Genomic DNA, 24,691 nt, shown 5'->3' on the forward strand with positions numbered 1-24,691 from the left:
GAAATAACTGGCCGTGTAACCTTGAGCAAGTTACTTAACCCTGATTGCTTAATAAAAAAAAAAAAAAGATGAAGTAGATGGTTTTATGGACACTTCTAGGTGATCATCATAGAAGGTCCTAGGATGAGGCTACTTCATGGTATGGACCTTGACTTTCCATTGAAAAAGATGATTCCCACACCTGTAGCTCTTCAAACATCAGGGAGTATAAGATATGGGTAGAGAGTCTTGGGTCCACACTCTTTCAAGGGTTTGCTAATCCACCAACACTGACCGCATCAGAGTTCCATTATAGACATCTCCTAAGTCTAAAGCAATTGCAGAGAATGGTTCTTCTTTATGTACATAGGATCACAAATCCAGAGCTTGGAAGAACCTCAGAAGCCATTTTGTCTAGCCCCTTCGTTTTACAGATAAGGAGATAGAACTCTGTACCACTCTTTTATAGTCATGAAAAAATTTAGCTGTTTACTTTATGTAAAGTTGTATATACCGAGTGAATTTCATTTATAAACAATATTACATTAAGATAAACCATTCTTCCAAGATGTTTGGTTTATGTATCTTTGGAGTTATTTTGCTAATAGTCAGAAACTTTTGTTTTCCTTTTTTCTCATTTGGGGAAGAATTGTGATTTCCATCACAATTTGAAAGAAATGTGGTTTGTAGGCAAAAGAATGGTTTTAGTAACTTCTTAAAGTCCCTTCTAAGTCTGTCCTTTGGTTTCTCTAGCTGCTAAGCATTGTTCTTTCATGGGCCTGGCCTTTTACACAAGCATAGGCATTCCCCTACAATGTAATGTCTTTGGCAACTTTTTTGGGAGAGGGTAAAAGGCCTAACAGCATCTGAGATGAGTATTGAAACCATTTTTGTCTTGGGAGTAGACGTACTCCCAGTTTTGTAAGGGACTTAGAAAATAATGTATAATAAAAACATTTCAATATAAAGGGAAAAATAATAATAGAGAAGAAGGAAAAACTTTTGGTAGTTTTTTAACTAATAGAAATGCAATGGGGAGGGGAGGGGGAGAGGAAAAGGAAAATATTTGTAAAGTCCTAGGATTTAAAGGGACTTTGAGATGTCATGTAATCCAGTTGATGCATCTCAGCCATTTAGAAAAAAGCAGTCACCACTTTTTTTGTAAAAATCTCTAGGAAAGGTGATTGTGAACCCTCTCTTGGTAAGAGAGTCCAATATGTCTCACTCTACAGATTAGAGATTTTCCCAGGAAGTTGCCAAGAGGCCCAGTTAATAATCAGTGATAGAAGTGTGGGTGTTTTTTTACAAATAACTTCATATTTTTTAGAGACTTCCTATAATATCGAGTATACTCAGTGTGCCCTTGTAATAAAGATTTAAAAAGGAAAAACCTAAAGCAGAAAAAACAATCAACATAACTACATTCTGACAGTATTAGTAGCATTCAATGTCCATGTACCCCTACCTCTGCCATTCCCTTCTTTTTGTTTAGATCTAAATCCCTAAAACACATAAACAGAACATTCCTCCTACCATTTAAAGATAAGGGTCATGGCATCACAGGGACCTGTGTTGTACAGGTTTTAAAGCAGAGATGTAGGAGCATTGGAGGACAAGAAAGACAGTATCAGAGGAAGAACTGAACTAAAGGATTTTTTCTTCCTTAGAATACTTTTAAAAATCATTTTTTTCCATTCTGCATTGTCTATCCATTTCTCTTATTAAAATCAGCCAAGTACATGAATTATTCAAGAATATTCATTATTTACATCATGTTGTTATTAGGGGTAGTGAGGGGTGGAGGATGCATCATGACCTGCTTCATTCTATTTGCCTTTTGGCTGGTATCACATTTGTAGATCCTTCAAAGAAAATGCTTTATTTTTTTTGAGAATTTTTACAAAGCTTTTAGTCTAACTAAAATTTTGTAATGCTATCTATATCCTTCTGAGAACACTGATTTTGTTTGCTTGCTTAGGCCCCAATTCCGCCAGTTCCGATGGTCTTATCCCTTGGACAAGATTCTGCAAGGTAGGTCCTTCCTCTGTTTGAATATCTGTCTGACTCAGTTAGAAAGATCCTGGTACTGCAGCTGAACTTCAGTTCTCATTCTTGGTTTGGGTCATTCGCTTCCTGTCACGATAGCTCTCTTTGGAACTTTTCTTTCACCCAAGGAACCCTTAGGAGGGAAAAAATTGGGTTTCTCTGGTGTAACCCACACTTTTGGTATTCTAATATCAATACTGAAAGGAAGTTTCCAGCTGAGTGATAATATCCTGTTAGTTCCTTAGGATCTCTTCGCTTCTCTTGGAATTCTCCCCTGAGAATACTTTGTTCAGTTCTGGGTGTGTGTTACCACTGGGTAACCTCCTGAGTCTGATCATTTGGGAAAAACTAGGAGCTTATGCTACAATGTTTTTGTAGAGAAGGGTGGCTAATTTTATTTCTCCAAAAATGACTTCAGTACCCCTTTTTTTGTCCAAAGAGAAGGAAGCAGTTATACTTTGGAGGGTCTCTACTTGGATAACTTTGCTCTGGTTTGGTGAGGAGGTAGAAGCAGTAGAAAAGAAATAAGAAACTTGGTGTCTGAATACTATTGAGAATAGAAGATTTGCAGTTCCTGTTGATTTTGTCTTTAGACCGGTATGGATAAGATCTATTTCTGAGAGACATCTGGTTTTACACGTAAGAATTCTCTAGCTTTGTCAGCTATGCAGGTCAAGTCAGATTCAGGTGTGGGCTTGAGAGTCCACCATGAGAGGTGGTCTTTCTTTTTGTTGGGCCTCATTTTGCTCATCTGTAAAATGGTGATAATTATACTTGTACCACCTATTGCACAGTGGTTGGGGGCATCACACTAAGTAAAAAATAAAGCCCAGTATGAATGTAAGTGGTTACTGTCATTACTATAGGCATCCCTCTCTTTATAAAAGATATGTTTATATATATATATATATATATATTTAAAAAGGGGCAGCCAGGTAGCACAGCGAGTAAGAGCACCGGCTCCAGTGTCAGGATGACCTGGGGATCAAATCCGGGCTCAGATACTTAGCACTACACCCAGAAATGATTGGCCATGTAACCTTGAGCAAGTTACCTAACCCCAGTTGCTTTTAAAAAAAAAAAAAAAGGAAGATATGTAGTCAAGAGGCCTGGGCTGCAGTCCTGAACTGTGTATAACTCACTAGCTTTGAAGTCCTGGCCAAGTCAATTAACTTTTCTGAGTCACAGTTAATTCATCTGTAAAATGGGGTAAGAATATTTGGTCTACTTACCTCATAGAGTGGCTGTGAGGAAAGTGGTTTATAAAACTTTAAGTGTTATGCAAATGTGTTATCACAAAACTGTTTTTTACTTTAAAATTTTTTTCTAATGCATGGATTTGTCATTTCAGGAAAATATAAATGACAAAAATTTTTCTTTCTGGCTTTGGATCGAGGGCATCCTTGAACTCATTAAAAAGCATCTAATTTGTCTCTGGAATGATGGGTAAGGTTGACAGATAGTTATTTTCCATTATATATTTTGGATATATGTGGCACATGTAGGGCATGACTAAGCTACGGGTGCCATGTTTAATTATTCTACTTGACTGTGCTCAACATTTCCTTGTCACTAAATTCTCTTCTTAAGTAATACATCTATGTATGAGGATTTCATCATACTAGCCATAAATTCAAATCAATAACCATTTATCAAGTACTTATTCTGTGCAAGGCCCTGTTTTACTTCCTGGAGATACAAAGGCAAAAATTAAATAGAACCTGCCTTCAAGAAGTTTACATTCTCTTGGTGGAGATATACAAATGAGTATTGTATACAAATCAGCATAATACAAGTAAAATGGAGGGGTAGCAGTTGGCAGGGTTTGGGAAGACATCTTTGAGGTGTTGAGATCTTAACTGAGCCTAGGAGGAAGATGAGGATGCTGAGAAACATCAGAGATGTAAGGAGTGGGCATATTCTAATCATAGGGAATGTTGCCTGTACAAAGAATGTATGGTGGTTGGTGTGCAGTCCAGTTTGACTGCAATGCAGAGTTCACAAAGTTGAGTTATACTTTACTCTCCAGACCTGGCCACCATACTTAAGCTACTTTTTCTCTCAACTCCCATGGATCCCTTCTCCCACTGGTGGGCCTCTCCTAAAACCTCCACTTTGAGGAAGGGCCCAGACCAGGCATCCCCCATTAGAGTATAAGCAGCTTGAGGGTAGGGACTGTCCTTTTTTGTTCGTATTTTATCTCTAGTATTTGGTGCTGATCCTGGCACATACGAAGGGCTTAATAAATGCTTCTTGACTTTACTTGACTTGTCTCCTCTCGCCTAGTGTTCTTTCTACGTGTCTTACCACTTCTTCTCTGTCTCCTTTGCTGGATTATCTCCCAGATCATGACCTCTAAAGAAGGTGTCCCTTGGGATTCTGTGCAGGGCCCTTTTCTCTTCTCCATCTCAATGATCACTTGGTGAATCATCAGCTCCCATAGACTTAATGACTTCTCTATGCAGACAGTTCTAAAATCTATCTATCCTTCTCCAGTCTGTGCCTTTCAGACATCTTGAACCGTATGTCCATTCTTAAATTCAACATGTCCAAAAGATTATCCCCCACCTGCACATCTCTTCCTTATTAACTATAGAAGGCAGCACCATCCTCCCAGTGCAGTCAGCTTTAAAGCTAGGATGCATCCTGGCCTCCTCACCATTTCTTAAACACCCCCCCCCCCCCCATACAGTATATTGCCAAGGCCTATCAATTTTATGTTTGCAACCTCTCTTGGATACACCTTCTTCTCTCCTCTGACATTGCCACTGCCCTAATGTTGGCCCTCATCACCTCTACCTGGACTTTTGTAGTAGCTGCTAGTGGGTCTCAAGTCTCTCTAAACTCTAATACATCCTCCATTCGGCCTCCAAAGTGATTTTTTGGAAGCACAGATCTGACCATGTCACACACCCCCTCCCCCCCCAACTTGGTAAACTCCAGTTGCTTCCCACCATCTGCAGGATCAAATACAAAATCATCTGGCTGGTATTCAAAGCCCTTCCTAACCTTGCCAGTCTTCTTACACCTCCCTCCATGATACATACTCTTCAATCTAGTGACACTGGTCTCCTGGCTGTTCCACAAGCACAAATCCGTTTCTTGGATCCTGGCATTTTTTTTTCTATCTGTCCCTTCTTCCTGGAATGTTTTCCTTCCTCAACTTTGCCTCTTGGCTTTCCTGACTTCCATTAAGTCCCAGCTAAAATCCCACCTTCTACCAGAAGCCTTGCCCAACTCCTCATAATTCTAAGGCCCTTCCTCTTTTAACTGCTTTCTATTTATCCATATATAGCTTGTTTGTGCCTGTTTGTTTGCTTGTTGTCTCCTCTGCTAGATTGTAAGCTCCCTGAGAGCAGGGACTCTCTTCTGCCTCTTTTTGTATTGCCAGTGCTTAGCACAATGCCTGGTACAAAGAAGGCATTACTTAGTAAATATTTAGTGATTAACTGATTTGAAGGGGAAATGAAATGAAGCTGGAAGTTAGAGAGAAGCTAGATTGTAAAGGGTTTAAATGCACAGAACAATGATCCTATTTCACCTTAGAGGCAGTGGGAAGCAATGTAGGTTTGGGAACAGTGATTAAAATGTGCTTTTTTGGTCCCTTCTTCACAGATGTAGCTCTACATGGATTTGACAACTAAGAAAAAAATAGCTGATGCTATTCATAATAAATAAGGAACAATAAAACACTTCCAACATATCCAGGGTTGTTTCTAGTTAGCTTTCTAAATTTACATTAAATTTAATAGATAAATACTGAGTGGGAAATGTTTGACCCCGAATTAAAGATGCCACTTTTTGCCAAAATGTTTTTGACTCTAGACAAGTAGGGCAAAATCTTGCAGCTTGGTAGACACTGGGGGAAAATCTACTTATTTGGAGAAGCATGGAGGTTAGGTTCCCATCACCCCTATGACACCGTCCCAGGCAGGGGTCTTCCACAGGATGGTGCCAGAGGGAGAAGTAAACTCTATGTAAATACGGACTTATACCCTGAAACAAGCTACCAGCACAGGAAAGTATATTTGCTGATCTGGGTGTCCCATCATAAAACATACTTATGAAATCAAGACAATCTCCTCCTTTTAATATTATGCTGAAATAATAAAAGACCTAACAGAAATTTAATTCAATAGGGAGTGGGAGGCAGCTAGGTCATACAGTAAATAGCATGTTGGCTCTGAATCTAAGAAGACCCTGGTTCAAATCTGGTCTTAGACATTAAGTAGCTGTGTGACCCTAGGCAAGTCACTTAATCTTCATCTAGCTCTGTCTCCTCATTTGTAAAGTGGGGGTAAAAATAGCACCTACCTCTCAGGGTTGTTGGGAAGATCTAGTGAGACGATATTTGTAAATTTTATAAAACTTAAAGCTTTCTATAAATGCCCACTATTATTATTCTATTATTATTAACACAATAAGGATCAATCAAGTCCCATGTATATATACAACCCCACATCAAGAACAATAATCCTGAATTTATTCTTCCCTTACTTTTGACATGGGTATGTATGAGATTTATAATCAACATGTGTACATTATACTAAAGTAATTTTAATGTTTATTTTATCAGACCTATGATTTCCTTGGTGCAGGAAGTTCTGGATGAGGAGCTGCCTTCACCAATACTGATCATCACACTCTCTATCCTTAATAACATAATAGTCTCTATGGTGTCATTAATTTCTACATTTTCATAAGCCCCTTTCAGATGACCATTTTCTTTCTTTGTATATCATTACATAAAAGCAAAAACCATCTATTAAACCAAAAGATAACTTCTTATAAATTCTCTTTCCATACACAGGTCTATAATGGGCTTTATTAGTAAGGAACAAGAACGGGCATTATTAAAAGATCAACAGCCTGGGACATTTCTTCTGAGATTCAGTGAAAGTAGTCGGGATGGAGCCATCACTTTTACTTGGGTGGAAAGATTACAGAACGGTAAGTCTGATGCTGTGTTGACAAAATTCATTCAAATGGCCTGGTGTGGTTAGGCTATGAAAAATGGGAGATTGTCATTAGAAAAATCTCTTGCCAGCAGCTGTTTAAGCGAATCCCCTTTTGTAACGATACACTAAAATAAAAACGGGATCCTAAACATACAGAAATCTTTCTGATAGGTTTTAAAAAAAAATCATTCAGACAATTATGTAAGTTTCTCTTTGAAGGGATATTGAAATCAGTTACTGAAATTGACAAACATAAGAACTATTAAAAGAGTCAAATGTTTATTTCCTGGTTTTGCAATAACATGTAATAGGTTGAATATCAGCCTTTGTTTATGTATATTATTTGCAGTTGATTGATGGAAGGAGAAATCTTTCTGTGGGCAAAAAGAAAAAAATTCCATGCTCCCTTATGGTAATACTCGTAAGACTATAAATAAATAATCACCGGGATGTGATGAAACCACCTAAAAACCTAATTAAGTTTTGAGTTTTAAAGTTTTAAACATATTCAGATATGAGCTTGGTTTTATAAATGGAAGATTTGTCAAAGGTACAGGTAAGGAAGAAAACCAAGAAAACCTCAAATGGGGTCATGAAGAGTCAGACATAACAGAAATGACTGACCAACAATATATTAGGAAATTCTTAAGGCTATGAACTATTATTTGCTAATAACATAGTAATTAGAAGAGGGGAAGCCTGGCAGCAGTGTGAATGGGCAGAACAATCAGTCATAGGGCACAATTTAATTCCCCTTTGAATCCCACAAATATTTACCATACTCTCCTATTTCACCATTAGAGATTCATTCCTTTTATTCTCAAAGTTTTTTGGTTATCAGGAGTTTCCTGTTAAGATGTTATATTACTCTTGCGAGTAGGTATTATTTTCACAGATCTCATGAGACCTACAGAAATGACACAAAACCAAGCTCCTGAGAAGCTAATTATTGTTTACTTGTCCTTCATTCTCAAAGAAGACCATGACATCAGGATGGAGTTGTCCTGACTTGCAAGTGGAATGGGTTTAAGTGAGGCAGCGCTGTGCAAAGTCACCAGCCTCACTCTCTCCTTCAGTCTTCTGGGTCAAATGGCAAGATATAGGTCAGGACAACTGGAGATGGCCTTTGCCTAAAGCTAAGATCTTTTCCAGGTCTCAGTTTATGAGGCAATGGGAAGGAAAGAAGGAAGGAAGGGAGGGAGGGAGGGAGGGAGGGCGGGTGAGGAAAAGGTAGTAAGAAAAAGCAGGAGGAAAGCAAAGACAGACTCCTTAACAATGTGGCCTGGGGCTGGTCATTACTTCTCAAGGAGTGTGAAGGTAGGGAAGAGGAAAAAAATAAACCTGAGAAATCTTTTAGGACTGAAAAGGTTAGTGAGTGGGACTTTTCTTTAGGAAATATACAATAGCTTGGTTTCTCTAAAGAACCTGTATCTCATCTCTATAAGATTTGGGTTTTTTTGTTTTTTGATTTTTTTGCAGGGGGAAGGCAGGGCGATTGGGGTTAAGTGACTTGCCCAAGGTCACGTGGCTAGTAAGTGTTAAGTGTCTGAGGCCAGAGTAGAACTCAGCTTCTCCTGACTCCAGGGCTGGTGCTGTATTCACTGTGCCACCTAGCCACCCCTGTTTTTTTTTTTATTATGAAATTCAGAAATTAATTTCTAGAGTTATTTTTCAGACTAGGAAAGGCATTATTCAAAAAAAAACTTTGCAGTTTAATTTTAGGAAACGTTATAATGCATTCTAAGAATGAATACTAGCTTTTCTTCTTTTACAACATGCACATCAAAAAAGTCCTGTTTTTAAACAGGTAAAGGCAAGTGAGAAAGATACTAAATTGTACAAAGGTTGTTTTTCAGTAGTGTTTGACCATTTTCCCATTTGGGGGGTTTTCTTGGCAAAAACTGAGTGGTTTGTCATTTCTTTCTCCAGCTCATTTTACAGATGAGGAAACTGAGGCAAACAGGATTAAGTAGTTTACCCAGGGTCACACAACTAGCAAGCGTCTGAGACTGAATTTGAACTCAGGTCTATCCTGATTTCAAGGTCCTGTATTCTATCCACCGAACCACCTAGCTACCCCAAATTGTGCATAGGCATGCATGTACTTAAAAGTGTGCAACTTTATATGACAATTAATATATCTGGATTAATATTTTTTTAAAAAACAGCTTCAAAGGTACAAGATAGTGGAGACATGGTTAAAAGAAAGCTATTAATCTGAAAAAGATCTGAGGTTTTTAGGGGACTGCAAGTGTTGACAGCATGATATAGCAATGAAAATGAAAAGGTAATGTGATCTTGGACTTAGGTGCCTGGGATGGTAAAGAGTCATATGGGGATCAACTGAAGGAACTGGGGATGGTTAGCCAAGAGAAGAGAAGACTTTGAGGGGTAAAGGGAGAAGGTCAGAGAAGTATTATTTGAAAAGCTGTTATTCATATTGTGGGGCAGCTAGGTCGCTCAATGGATAGAGTGCTGAGCCTGGAATCATGATAGACCTGAGTTCAAATCTAGCCTCAGATACTCACTAGTTGTGTGACCCTGGGTGAGTCACTTAACCTGTTTGCCTCAGTTTACTCATACGTAAAATGAACTAGAGAAGGAAATGGCAAACTATTCTAATTTCTCTGCCAAGAAAACCCCAAATAGGGTCACGAAGAGTCTGAAAGGACTGAACAAAAATATTCATGTTGCTGTGGGATTAAGTTTTATGAAGCAAATTTATGGTTGATTTAAGGACAAATTTCCTATCAATTAGAGCCATCCCAAAGTGGCCTGGGCTGCCCCAGAAGGCTCCCTTTCACTACCACACCTTCCTTGTTGGGTATGTTTTAGAATAGCTGTGTCAAATTCTTTGGCCACATTCCTTGCATTCCAGTGTAACCTGATCTTTCCAATGTAGCCCAAACCAGATTAAAAATAGTTGGGGAATGTTTAACAAAATAAATAAAAATACCCAAATAGATAATGTTAATTTGTGGTTTACTAAGTCAGTATGCAGCCCACAGACACCTGAGTATGACACCACTGTTTTTGAGGGGATTCTTGTTCATTTATATGTGTGGAATTAGATGGCCCCAGGAATTTTTTAGATCCTGTGACTCATATCTTCCTTTCTTCTTTTTTTAAAGAACCTGTATTTCATGCAGTTGAACCATACACAAAAAAGGAACTCTCTGCTGTTACTTTTCCTGATATCATTCGGAATTATAAAGTCATGGCTGCTGAGAACATCCCTGAAAATCCTCTGAAGTTTCTATATCCAAACATTGATAAAGACCATGCTTTTGGGAAATACTACTCTAGGCCAAAGGAAGGTGAGTAGGGAGAGTCGTTATTGAACCTCTGGTAGTACCTGCATTGAAGAATTTGACCAGTATCACTATATAAATCTGAGTGTACCCATGATTTTTGTTCCCCATAGAGATATAAATGTCAAGTCTCTCATATACCACAAGTTGGGTACGTGACAGGGGACTGCTCAGGTAAACGTGACCACGCTCACGTAGGGAAGCTTCCTTTCCTGCCACCAAGAGACTGTAGCAACCACGTGGGCTTTGAGCCCCTTTAAAATCTGTATTTTAGGTGGATTGTAAACTTGTCATTCATTCAATACTAGTACATCCCCTTTCTACTTTTAATCTATCAGAATTGACTTCTCTTGTTACTAAAGTTTGTCTCTAAAAGGTTAAGGTGGTCTGAGTTCAGACCTGGTCCAAACAATATCTGTGCTTTTTACGTAAAGATAAATTCCTTTTTGCTACATTTTTTTTCCTTAGTCTGCCTGATTTATTAGGGTGAAACCCCTACAAATACTTTTCCTTTCAACACCTGTGCCCATTGGAATGCAGATAGCCCGAGTCAGGATTAGTTTAAATGCCAGCTAAGATCAAGCCGCCCTCCCTTTCCCCTGGCCCCTTCCCCTGCCCCCCCGCCCCCCCAAATAAAATGTATGACAGGACTGGAGGTATGGCAGTGAGAGATCACAGACCATCAGAATCTGAAGGGACTTCAGAAGCCAATTAAACCAACCTGGACATGACCATGAGTCTTCTCCAGAACTTCCCCCAAAAGTGGCCATCTAGTCTCTGTTTAGAATTATCTGGTCTTGCTTTTCAAGAAAGGAAAGAAAATAAAGGGGTGAAAAAGCCTCTAGTAGAAAAGTGTTCTCTTCTAACTGGTAAATTCTGTCAAAACTCATGATGGAAATACTCTAGAGAAATATATCCACTGGTTTGATTTTAAATAACAGAATGCAATGTTGAAAAGCTAGGAAAGAGGCAAGAGTTTTGAAAATGAAAATTCCATTTTCGTCTTTATAAACATGGATATCATCACCCATGTCCCAAATTAGGACATATATCTGTAGCTCCTGGTTTTTCCATTGGAGACTTGGTGGTGGATTGATTGAATATACATACCAGGTTTCCCAAAGATTATGAAAGCACTTTGCAATTTGAAATGGGGACTGAAGGGGCGGCTAGGTGGCTCAGTAAGAGCGCTGGCCCCAGAGTCCGGAGGATGGGGATTGGTTCCGACCTCAGATACTTAACACCCACACAAAATGGCTGTGTAACCTTGGGCAAGTTACTTAACCACAATTGCTTTAAAAAAAAAAAAAGAAATGGAGGCTGATGCAGATAAAGACAGAGTAAATTTCTCCTTTCTTTGGAGAATATTACCACAATCCATTTCTATTCATTTGCCTTTTTTTTGGTCTTTTTGGAGGGGGAAGGCAGGGAGGGCAGTTGGGGTTAAGTGACTTTCCCAAGGTCACACAACTATTAAGTGTTAAGTGTCTGAGGCTGAATTTGAACTCGGGTCCTTCTGACTCCAGGGTTGCTCCTCTATTCACTGCGCTACCTAGCTACCCACCCCCATTTGCCTTTTCAACTCTGTAATAATAATAACTAGTATTTATGTAGCACTTTAAGGTTTGCAAAGTACTCTACAAATATTATCTCATTTAGTCCTCACAAGAACTCTGGGAGGTAGGTGAATTCGCAAATGGAGAAACTAAGGAAAAGCAACTTACTCAGGGTCACTGAGCTAGTGAGTGCCTGAGACTAACTTTGAACTTGGGTCTTCCTGACTCCAGGCCCAGCCCTCCATCCATTGGGCCATCTAGTTGCCCAGATAATACTGAATGGGGGATTTTTTTGGCCAGGATCTGCTATTTCACTGACAAAGGAAATTCCAGTTGAGGAAACTTCTACTACAGTTCTTCAAATTATAGTCTAGAGCTGAGGAAAAGAAGTATTAGGGGGAGGGGAGACTGGCCCACAGCACTGCAAGTACACCTGAACCAGATTAAAATGTAAATAGTTACTATTTAACAAAAGAAGTAAAAATAGAATAAAATGTAGATAATGTTAATATGTAGTCTTCTAAATCAATTTGTAGGTGGCAGAGATCCTTATTTATGGTTTAATGGATCTCATTTCTATTTGAGTTTTGGCATACAACTGTAGGGCACTCCTCCTCCTTCTCCTCCCCCCTTCCTATTTCACAGATGTGAATATTAATTCCACCTGAGACCCCACAGTTGAAAAGATTTGCTCAAGGTCCCAGAGCTAGTTAGCAGCCGTACCGTGACTAGGACCCGAGCCTCCTGCATCTCAGCCAGTCTAGCGTTCTTCCAGTGGAGACAACAAGAAAAGTTCCAAGAGACCAAGTTTCTGGGTAAATTAAAATCCGTTTTATTGACTACGTCTAGAAAGCAGCCAACAAAAACAGACTCATCCTTACCCCCAGCTAGAGACCACACCTTGAGTTGTTAAACCTCCAATATTTATAGTCTTTTGAAAAAGGAATGCATTTGAGGGTGAAAATCAACTCTGATTGGTCAACAAATAATAAGAGAGAATGGATATTATGATGGCAGTTGGGCTATATTAAAATGAGGGTCTTTGGGGTACTTGGATCCCCCACATCTTGGTCAAAGAGACTTCCATATCATCTGTCTGACAAAAGGGAAGAGCCACATTTTCCTTACTGAGCAAACACAATGAGGAATGCGCCCATTAGTCTAAACTTAGAATTTCTTTTACTGTCTTTGATTAGATAGAAGACATCCAGAGTGGGTAGGTCTTTTAGAAAGATTTCCTACAACTGATTGATTTCTGGATGAGGAAGTAGAAAAGGGATTAAAAAACCTTAATCTGAATGCAATAATTAGTTATTAATACCAGAGGGAAATAATCATTTTTCCCACAGTGTACCCCACTGCTTACTTATCTTAGAATCTGCAGTTAAGAAAAGTCTAATTTTGCAGTATCCTTATAGGATCATTAATTTTTCATTGGTAAAATCTCAAAGTGGGCAGATTGGTTTAAAATGAAGTCTCCCCACTTTCTGCACATTGCAGTTGTCTTCTCCTAAATGGTGGGAACAACTCAAGGCAGAGATCATCTCCCTTTCTTGGCTCCTCCAGCTCCTTGCAAGAGTACCGTTCTTCCCAGTATCAGTTTGGCCAGTCCTCAATGTCACCCTTCTTCTCTCCAGCAGGCTCCACCCCTTTACCTCAAATTGATAAGTCTCTTTGACCAAGATGTGGGTGATCCAAGTACCTAACTGCTGTCATAATACTCATTCTCTTTTATTATTTGTTGACCAATCAGAATTGGTTTTCACCCTCAGGTGCATCCCTTTTTCAAAAAACTATACTCTCCTTTGTGATTTAAGTTGACAAAAGGGAGCGTAATTAATTCTTACCTTCTTTGATCATCTAAAAAACAAGCTTGATTTTTAAACTACTGGGTGAAGAATATGTACACTGGCTAACCAGATGTGCATCTGATTTCTTTGCTTTCTAGCACCAGAGCCAATGGAAGTTGATGGCCCCAAAGGGACTGGATACATCAAGACTGAACTAATTTCTGTGTCTGAAGTGTAAGTGAACACAGAAGAGTGTCCTTTTTAGAACCCTCAGTCTATTTCCATTCCTAGGGGGATGGGTGGACCTCAAAGATGCTTGTAATTTGTTACTCCGCTGTCAATCTGTAGCATGGGCAAGATGGTGCAAGAAGATGCTAATTAGGAGTTCTGTGAACCCAACAATGGTGTAACGTCTAAGACAGTTCTGGTTTTTTTTTTTCCATCGAAGCTATGTTAAAGCTCTCCAAGCAACAGAAACATTGATGTTTTGAAACAAGTGTAAATAAAATGAACAAAAATTTATCAGAGTGGGAAAGTAGTTCTTTTCAATCTAGAGCAGGCCAAAGTTGCCACTGAAATACATTTTTTCCTCTTGCTTTTTTTTTTCTTTGTCTCATTTTGTAAACAGTAAAAATACAAAACAAAAACAAAGCTAAACCCAAAGCTTTTGGAAATGCCATGGTCAGTTATTTGTCCTCCTGCATTGTCTTGGGGTGAATGAATGGATCTAGCCACCATGTAAAAAAAAAAAAACCCTCCGAGCAGCTCAAGGTGGGATGAGGGAGTCCCCAGACATGGTGCTTCTCTGGGTAGGCATTGCATTTCCAGGGCAACACAAAGTAAGTGCATGTGGCCACGGTTAGACTTCCTAAGGACCATTGGGTACCAGGTGGGCCAATCGCTCACTCTCATGTAGAGGGGCTGGAATGGGTGGGCAACTGATACTCCCAGATGGTAAGACTTTTTCAAAAATCTTTGACAAGTCTGTTTATTTCCTAGAGACGACCTATATGGTAGAGCAGGGGTTCTTAACCTTTTTGGTGTCATGGACCCTTTTGGCAGTCTGGTGCAGCCTATGGATGCCTCCTCTGAAGAATGTTTTTAAATGCGACAAATAAAATTCATAGGATTACAAAGGAAACCAATTATACCAAGATAATAGTTATCCAAATATTTTACCAAAAAAACAAATTCATGGACCCCAGGTTAAGAACCCCTATTGAGAGTGATGAGGTAAGGGGTGAAATGTCAGTTCTCCTCTTGGATTTTAAGTGGGGTTACATTTTTCCCTTTCATTTCTCTCCTACTTTAGTCACCCCTCCAGACTTCAGAGCACGGAAAACCTTCTACCTATGTCTCCTGAGGAGTTTGATGAGTTTTCTCGGATAGTGGGCCATGCAGAACTCAGCAATGTGGTATGTACTTCTACCAGAAAGAATGTCCTCAGGTTATGGGAATGGCTTCTCTTTCTGCGGCAGGGAGTTAAGTTAAATGAGCACATGCTGCTTTTCAGAGACATTGAACAAAGTTTTGGGCATCATTTAAGGAGGTGGGTTCTTTTAGACCAACCAAGGATGAACAACCAACAGTTATGCTTTAAAAGGCTACATTTTTGTCCAGGAATTTTGGATGTTTTAAGAGAAGCTTTCACAAAAGAGCCAGACTTTAGATATTTCAACAACCCACCACAGTCCTTTTCCATATGCCCTACAGGGGTTTCAGATAATGAAGTTCTAAAAACTTCTGGAAGAAAAATGTGAGTACTGATTAAATTCTTTTAGAACGGTACCTGGTTTTTTTTGTTTACTATCATAATCTGTTACTCTTGCATGGGCACTGCCTTGTAGCCTTCAGTGTGTCCCCTGTCTGTGTGGTCTCCTGCTTGACATTCTGGGGATGGGTTGGGAGGATTAAATAATTGAGGGAGTTAATGGAGGGCAATAAGGGGGATATGGTGGTTGGTCACTGGACTTCACTCAAAAGAATCATTCTGCCTTTAGAGGACTCTTTCCTGGGTGTACATCAGGTGGCAGTGCTGAGCCAGAGCTAAGACTTCAGTTAGCTTTGGGGACGGAGCCCTTTCCTCTCAGGGTTTCAGGGATATTTTGATGCTATTTGATTTTAAGTTAATTCATGCATGCATTTGTCCTAGAATCATGATGTGAATTTTGATAGGCTAGATAGCCCTGTTAAAATGCAATGGTATATGGGGTGGCCAGGTAGCACAGTGAGTAAGAGCACCGGCTCCAGTGTTGAGAAGACCTGGAGATCGAATCCCGGGCTCAGACACTTAGCACCCACCCAGAAACACCTGGCGGTGTAACCTTGAGCAAGTTACTTAACCCCAATTGCTTAGGGGCGGCCAGGTGGCTCAGTGAGTAAGAGCACTGGCTCCAGTGTCAGGATGACCTGGATCAAATCCGGGCTCGAATACTCAGCACCACACCCAGAAATAATAACTGGCCGTGTAACCTTGAGCAAGTTACTTAACCCTGATTGCTTTAAAAAAAAATGCAATGGTATAAACTGGACAGTGACCTCTCCATGTCTCACTTGTAGCCATGAGAGGCTAACTCTTTTATGGTATACTTCAGTGTGTGTGTGAGTAAGTGGACTGGGCCAATTTGTGGGGAAAGAGTTTTGTGTCAGTTTATATTTTTAAGGTCCCTATTTCTCAAGGTTTGTGGCATAGTGGATAGAGTGCTGGGCCTGGAGTCAGGAAGACTTATCTTCCTGAGTTCAAACTGACTTCAAACATTTATTAGCTGTATAACCCCGGGCAAGTCACTTAACCCTTTCTGCCTCAGTTTCCTCATCTGTCACATGAGCTGGAGAAGGAAATGGCAAACCACTCTAGGATCTTTGCCAAGAAAACCCCAAATGGGGTCACAGAGAGTCAGACAGTACTGAATAACAACAACAATAAATTTTCTCACCTTTCTGAACTTGCTGATTCTATTTGGAGAACACGCGATGCAGCGTTCTCCTTGACTGACTTTGAAGCTAAACATAAAATAGCTTTTGTGGCACTTTGGAAAGAAAAAAGGCAGCGTATTCAACCTGCTGTCTGTTCTATAGCCGTACAAAAGCATGCAGTAACATTAAGAGAACAAGTATAAACGGCCCTCAGTGTGTGCTCCACGATGCCTAATTCGCTCATGGAAGCACCTGGTCTTTTAGCTAAGTTACTAAAACTTCCCAAGACCATTATAGGAGCGTTGGAAAACTCTGAAAGTTAAAGCAGGTTTGGACAGCCACGTATAAGTAGCATGATTGGTTCTGAGACTCTACATATGTTGGCTCTGGCTAAGAAATATTATACCAATGTAAGTTGTCCTCTTGGACCCTCAGGTGTTTGAGATTTGGTCAGATTGAGATTTAAAGAGCTAACTGTAGAGCATCAAATATGCTCTTTCACAGATTCTAGATTTTTTAGTTCCTGATTCCTATGAAAGTGATGTGGGCCTTCAGAAGTAGTACCAGGCCTGGTATCGAGAAATTACTTCTCTAGTCTGAGCTTTGCTACTGACTCTGTGACCTTAAGGAAATGTAGTTCTTTCTACTTTGTTAAAATTGGTTTTAAAACATGGTGGCCTCAGAGAGACAGTCCTGGGCTTGGAGCTGAGAAGACTCCAATTTGAATCCTATCTCCGGTACTCAGTAGCTATGTGACTCTGGCCAAGTAACCTAAATTCTCTCAGCCTCCTGTTCCTCATCATGTAAAATTCTGTAGATTTTTAAAGCACTGTATAAATCTTGTGTGCTCATGACTCACTTGAGGACCTAGAGGGCCACATGTGGCTTCAAGGCCGAAGGTTCCCCACCCATAGTAGAGTGTGGACAGTTCTCAAACTTTGGATTTCAGGACTCCTTTATTCTCTTAAAAATTAGTCAGAACCCCTTTCTTCTCCTAGAACTCCTTTTTATCTGTCTTATATCTATCAATACTTAACATTAAAAATAAAAATGTCCCCCTATTATTATGAAAATAGTTTTGACCTCATAGGACCCCCTGAAGGGGTCTCACTGACCATCAGACCACAATTTGAGAACCACTGCTATAAGACAATGACTGTCCTGGATAACCTGAACTGGATCAAAACCAGCCCTAGGATCCTTTTCATCAGGATAATCCAAGACCAGGACTGCCCTTTGGGGAATGCTCAGGCCTGGAGTCCAGATCTGTACCCTGGGGGAATTAACCTTGTCAGACTTTAAATGGAAGATAATACTTCCTGGGATAACAGATTACTGGATTAGGATTGTCAGGCAGGCAGGCAGCTAGAGAGAAAAATGACAATGATGTTTACACAGTACTTCAGGGTTTGCAAAATAACTTTCCTACAGCTGGAATCTCCTTAAAGGTAAGGACAGCTCTGTGTGTGTGTGTGTGTGTGTGTGTGTGTGTGTGTGTGTGTGTGTATCTCCAGTGTCTCTCTAGTGCATAGTACACAATAAGTGCATGTTCAATTGAATTAAAATAAACAACTCTACAGTGTTGATAATTCTGTAGTATCATCCCTGTTTGATGGTGAGGAAGCATGATGTGGTGACTATAGAGCTAGTCCTGGGGCCAGGAAAACCTGCGTTCAGGTTATGCCTTTGCCACATATTGGCTGTGGTCTTGTTATTTAACTTCTGAGTGCCCAAGGCAACTCTCTCAGACTCCAGTTGCAGAGAAGGTACCAGTCTACATTGGTAGAGAAAGTTCTGCACTGTGAGCTCCCTACACCAATAGAATCCCAAGGCCAGTTGTTGTAGCTGTGGTTTAAAATGGATGAGGAAATGAGGTTCTGAGAATAAAGTGATATATGCCCATGATCACATAACTAGTAATTGTCTAAGGAGAGATTTAAACTTAGCTTCTTGATTCTGGATCCAGCACTCACTCTGTCCACTATGGAAGACTATAAAAAGAAGGAAGTATCATCTTAGCATGGTTGGAGTCTTGGAAAATGGGAGGGAAAAGTGCCCTTTCCCCTCAAACACAGCCTAGCTTAGTAATTACCCCTCTGGGATTTAACAGGAAAATTCATACTTTTCCTTTTGCCCTAGAGTTGGACAGTTCAGCATTTCTTCACCCTGGGTTTTGCATTGAGCAGAAGATTTGCACAATGGAAAGAAAAAAAAAAGCTTAATACTGTCTGGATAAATTCAAAGAACTAAGCGAGCAAGCTGCAGGGTGAAAATCCATCAGCTTATGGGCTTATGGGAAATAAAAGGGCAGGGCTTACTGTGGCAGCTAGGCTGGTCCAGGGCTGCATGCAGAATGGTTTCCCAAGCCCCTCTTTGAAGTGACAGGCAGTGGCTTGTTGCTTTCCCTCCTCTAGAGGGCGGCAAGTCAGGTTCAATGTATAAGTCTGCTTTTAGACCCATGTAACAAAGTTAATGACATCTTCTCTCTTTACAGATGAACGTAACTCTATAATATTTGAATTTCATTCATCTCTTCTGAATCAGACTTATCTGCCCATCACTGGCTCACTCCGGCCATTCTGCTCCTCTGCAGCCTAGGTTTTTAAGGGAAAGAAAGTCATATTAACGAGTTTGCTTCCAAGTGAATTTTTTCTTATCTCAAAAACACCTGTTTTACTCTGAAGGTCTGCACCAGCCTCACTGAAGGTAAAACTAATCTGCATATGTATTAGATATGGAGCAAAGGCAGGAGTCTTTTTAAAGGAACCTAACACAGTGCTGTGCACATAGTGAGTGCCTTGTAAAGATTTGGTTGAAAAAATAGGTCAAAATATTTATAGAGGGAATTTTTGGTTTGGGAATGTTGATTTTCTAGTTTCATTTTAATGACTATAAGACAGTTTTCCATGTTGTTGGTATAGCAGATTTGTCCCTCTCCCCTTGCCCCCCATACTCAGTGTTACCAAACGTAAGCATCTCACATAGCAGAAACTCAGTTTTGTGCACATTTCTCCCAACCCCCAAACTCCCACTAAAAAAAAGAGGGTCACATATTGTATAAAGTTTGCCAGACTAGTAATTTAAAAATAATATAATAAATTAACATATATTGGTGGAATTGGCTGCACATTTGGGTTAAAATTAATGAAAAGTTGCTGACTGATGTCCACAGAGGTCAAATACATGTAAATTCATAAACAGTATTTCTGTTTATATATTTCCTTATAAAGTTGTCTAAAAGTTTCTGTCTTCATTAAGGTCGTCAGAAATGAACATGTTTTTGCATTTCTAATGAGGTAGCTAAAGCTCAACAAATACTCTAATACATCGGAACTTGTAGACAGGGCCAAAGGTGTGGTTTACACAAATGATTAAGATTGACTAAAAATGTAGATAGAAACAAATTAATAGATTGTTTAAGCAATAGCTAATGTTTGATCTCTCAACCATTGGATTAAATTTAATTTTTCAAGTAGGAAGACAAATTAGGGACCTAAAAGTGACAGTATCTGAATGGGAACAATATGCAGAAATGGACTAATATTCGCAATCTTATCTATAGTAGAAGAAAATGTTTGCTTTTCAGTGATAACGCAAATAGTTATGTTAATTTTATTTTACTTTTTTAAGTAAAATGTTAGATTAGCATTGTTTTCATTGTCTTCTGCCTATACTAGCATTGAAATGAAAAGCTATGATTTGGGGGAGGGAGGGAGGAAGAGAGGCAATAGATTTTTAACTTTGTGAAAGTTACCTGAAAAAAAATGCATGTACTTGACCGATTTAACTGTATCTCATTGTTTCTACCATCATTACAACTGTATTTCTTGTGGTCGTCAATATTTCTTTAAATCAATTTAAAAACAACAACAAATGGATGCTAATGTATTTCTATTGAATTAGGAAACTTGCTGCTTTGCTTGATGCTGTCCTCAGTTAAATCATTTTTCTTGTTCTAACTCAGATGTCTCTGTTGTGTCTTCAAGTTTGCAAAAACGCTTTCCTTACAACCAGCCACCCTCACAGTTATAGCTGTAGCCTACACACATCGTTCAAAGTAAGATGTCACAGAACACAAAGTGGTTTGAGTGTTTCTTACCAAGAATACAAAAGAGAGAAGGATGAGCACAATTTTCAGAGGGTTTTTTCCTATATATTTACATCTGTTTTTGCTATTCATTATAGTTCTGTTATCATGATAGAAGAAAACTCCTCAAAAGACAAAACAACAGCAGTCTGTTTATTTTTCATGAATTGAGACCACTATTAGGACTAACCTAATTTCCTAACATAGCTAGTAAAATACTGGGAGTTCATAATGGTAATTACTGTTAAGATAGCAACATGTATGGATAAATTGGTTACCCTTATTTATACTTACTCCTGATTAGGTGAGAGGTAGCATAGGATAGAGGGTGTGGGCAGAGGGCTGGCTTTGAAGCCAGGTCAACCAGAGGTCCATCCCTGACTCTGCCACACACTAGCTGTTGGACCCTGGACAAGCCACAGTACACTAGGCCACTCTAAGAACCTCTGTTATCAGAGGGGGTTTCCTCACCTGGGAGAATTCCCTATACCAATGACATCACAGTTCCAGCTTCTATCCCATATTTAAGTATGAAAATCTAACAATACCCATGTTTGAGGATGAATAACATCATTTATTTATTTATTTATCTTTTTGGACGGCAATTGGGGTTAAGTGACTTGCATAACATCATTTTCTAAAACCCTATTAATTTGCCTTGTAAATCAAGACTGCTACTGCAGATAAGGCTGTCTGCATGGAAATATTGCTAGTTTATAGGGCACTTTCCTCACCATAACACCCCAGAAAGTTGGAAAGCACTTCATCAATCAGCAATCATCTATTAAATATCTGTTAGGTGCCAGATACTTTGCTAGGTGTATCCTCATTTTACAAAGGAAGGAAACCAAGATTTGTAGAAATTAAAGGGTCTCATGGTCACACAGCAAGGAACTTGGAAGAGACAGCAACACTGTAGACCCAGGAGTTCTTAAGCTGTGGATTCGGGGCGTCCATGAAATCTGAATGGGCAAATTCTGGCTTCTTTTGTAACTGTGTATTTAAAAACATTATTCTGAGGAGGGGTCCTCAGACCACCGAAGAGAACTACGACACAGAGAAGCCTAAGAGACTCTTCTAGATCCTCAGAAGTATATATGAGAGCCATTGCCCAAAGACCTCTGGGGTCCTTGATGCCTACACGTGCCTCCAAATCTATAGATTATTTAAATCTTTTCTTTGAAAGTAAGATACCACTGTGGCATATTTTTTAAAAAGTAGATATAAAATTAAAATCTCTTCAAGGCAGTCACCTCAAATTCACATTTTGTAATTATAACAAGGGTTATTGAAAACCTGCTATTTCACAGAAAAATCACATGGGTGTAATTTTAAAAAAAATTTTTAACTTTATGCATATAATTTTTCCCAATGATTAGAAAGGGAGGGGAAAGAGAATAAGCATTTACATAGCACCTACTAATTGCTAGACATCATGTGCTAAGTGCTTTTCTATAAATAATAATAATGATGATAGCTAGCATTTATATAGCACTGACAGTGTTCCAGGTGCTGTGCTAAGCACTTTACAAATATTATCTCTTTTGTTTTCATAATAACTTTAGCTAGGTACTATGATTATCCCCAACTGAGGCAAATAAAAGTTAAGTGACCTGCCCAGGGTGACACGGCTTGTAAATATTTGAGGTCTGATTTGAACTCAGGTCTTCTTGATTCCAGGCCCAGCACTCTCTCCGCTGCTTTATACCACCTAGCTGCCTATAGAGTAGTGCCTTTTTTAGAAATTAGGTGAAGGTGAAAGTGGGAGTTGACAGAGAAAGATTGTTTTTTACAATCTGCAGTAAAATCTAACTGTAGAGTGTGGGAGTTGACAAGGTAGAAAGGGACAGGATCACTTTATATTGAAATAGAGAAGTCAAATCAAATTCTAGTTAAAGAAAATATAAATACATTACCTTTGACCCTGACAGCATTAGTGAGGTATATCAGAAGGGTTGCTATAAAAACTGCTGCCATCACAAATCTTGTTATTCTTATGGCTCTAAATGTAGATTTTCCCCCTGGGTAAGTTCTTCTGCTGGAAGGATTTTTATAGCTTTCGTTTCCAAGGACCAGCCTCGTTACTGTGCAGAGGCTCATCCCCAGTAGAATCTTTGTCCATGCTAAAACACACAATATGGCCGATAGGCCTGAGCAGCCCTTTCCCACTGCCTTAGAGGTGGTGAAATACATAGTTCTTAGACTAAATGCATTAACTTAACTGTTGGTATTCCAAATGGGAAAGCCTTGTCCAGCGATAGACAAGTGGATGTGGCACTGCATAAACTGAATTAAATCAAACTTGGCATCCTTGTTGTAAATGAAAAGTAGAAAAGAAAGTGGCAGCCAGATGGAAAGATGGTTCCCAGCTTCTCTGTGCAGAGGGAAATAAAGGAACTGAGGGAGAGTTGACTTCCTCTTGCCTCCAAAGTCAATGAAAAGCCTCATTCACAGGCTACTCTTCTAATATGACAATTTTCATGATAAGCATTTGCAGAAAGATCCTCTTGAAAATTAACTGGAGGGGTGGCTAGGTGGCACAGTGAATAGAGCACTGGCCCTGGAGTCAGGAGGACCTGAGTTCAAATTTGGCCTCAGACACCTGACACACTTACTAGCCATGTGACCTTGGGCAAGTCACTTAACCCCAATTTCCCTACCTTTCCCCCCTCCAAAAAAGCAAAAAAAAAAAAAAATTAACTGGAGTTAATTTTCCAGCATCTGGAAAAGGAAACGAAACAGAGGCAGAGTCTACAAAGAACCTGGGAAGACCCTCTAACTTTAAATAACCTCTGCTTTGCTATTTGGTGACTGAAATCCAAAAGTGAGACTTGAGTGAGGTTAACAATAAATGTGCTGGAAAATATCCAGAAACAGTGAAGGAAAGAGGCCTAAGGCTTATAAACAGCATAGAAGTCTCATGCCAATATGTCATGAATATTTTCTTTGAGAAGAATTCTAAGGTTATAGACATGATAAGTGCCAGATACCATCTTTCTCTCAAAATAAAAAAAAAAGAAATTGATTATATTTGTTAATAACGATAGCTGACATTTATATAGATAGCACCTACTATATGCGACGTGCTAAGCACTATATTATTATCTCATTTGATCTAATAACTTTGGGAGGTAGGTGCTATTATTAACCCAGTTTTACTAATAAGGAAACGGAGGCAAATAGAGGTTAAGTGACTTACCCAGGGTCACACAGCAAGTTAGTGTCTGAGGCTGGATTTTAACTCAGGTCTTCCGGACTCCAGGCCTGGCATTCTATCCACTGTGATATCTACCTGTTCAATACGTAGTCAGTAACTCATTATTGACTTAGGAGTTATTCCTGAGTCAGATTATCTGTACAGTCAGACCACTGACTTGTAAAAGCAAATATAAGAATTAATATTGTACTGGAATAAATTATAAAAATGGGAACAACTCAAACAACCTCAACCTTAGTTATTTAAACAAAACATGGGAAACAGATCAACCAATAAGCATTGATTAAGTGTCTTCTCAATGCCAGTGAGGTGCTAGGAATTACAGAGACAAAAATGGAGCTGCTTAAATTCTGTTAGATGTAAATGGACAGAAGAAAGGACGCTGACACAGATTATGGCAATTTCCTACAGCAATATAGCCAATGTATAGCCATTAAAACAAGAAGACCCAAAGAACCCACAAGCTTCCTTAGCCAACAAGTGGGAGGATGTGGCGGCCAACACTGTTTGCAAACATCAAAGTCATTTATAAATTTTTGAGACTTCTCTTCTGTGGAGGAAGATTCTGAATAATTTTTCCTCATAAAACAGCTGGAAGCTGTGGGGGGAAATTTTTTAAGAAAGGTGGGCAAGGAAAGGTTAGCAACCTAAGTGTTGCTGTTCTGACTCTTCATGACCCCATTTGTGGTTTCCTTGGCAGAGATACTGGAAGTTTGCCATTTCCTTCTCCAGTTCATTTTTACAGATGAGAAAACTGAGGCAGACAGGGTTAAGTGACTTGCCCAAGGTCAGACAACTAGTATCTAAGGTCATATTTGAACTCAGGAAGAT

At 39.4% G+C, this 24,691-nt stretch overlaps 1 protein-coding gene across 2 annotated transcripts in view; it reads left to right on the forward strand.

Annotated features, from left to right (window-relative positions):
* Positions 1-20,515, forward strand: part of STAT1 (signal transducer and activator of transcription 1) — a 59,405-nt gene extending 38,890 nt beyond the window's left edge. Inside the window, exons 18-25 of one of the 2 annotated variants that reach the window (XM_069070184.1) lie at positions 1,958-2,010; positions 3,377-3,471; positions 6,836-6,975; positions 10,115-10,300; positions 13,799-13,874; positions 14,953-15,055; positions 15,354-15,396; positions 19,051-20,515. In XM_069070184.1, the coding sequence (XP_068926285.1) occupies positions 1,958-2,010; positions 3,377-3,471; positions 6,836-6,975; positions 10,115-10,300; positions 13,799-13,874; positions 14,953-15,055; positions 15,354-15,377 (677 nt within the window). In that variant the 3' untranslated portion in view covers positions 15,378-15,396; positions 19,051-20,515. The remainder of the gene's footprint in view (positions 1-1,957; positions 2,011-3,376; positions 3,472-6,835; positions 6,976-10,114; positions 10,301-13,798; positions 13,875-14,952; positions 15,056-15,353; positions 15,397-19,050) is intronic. The other variant, XM_069070185.1, reaches the window with a different exon arrangement.
* The last annotated feature ends 4,176 nt before the right edge of the window (positions 20,516-24,691 follow it).

The sequence above is a fragment of the Petaurus breviceps genome, unplaced genomic scaffold, assembly GCF_028583685.1.
Source record: "Petaurus breviceps papuanus isolate PSGF00001 unplaced genomic scaffold, PetGlider_PUasm1.0 90804, whole genome shotgun sequence".
Classification (NCBI taxonomy): Eukaryota; Metazoa; Chordata; class Mammalia; order Diprotodontia; family Petauridae; genus Petaurus; species Petaurus breviceps.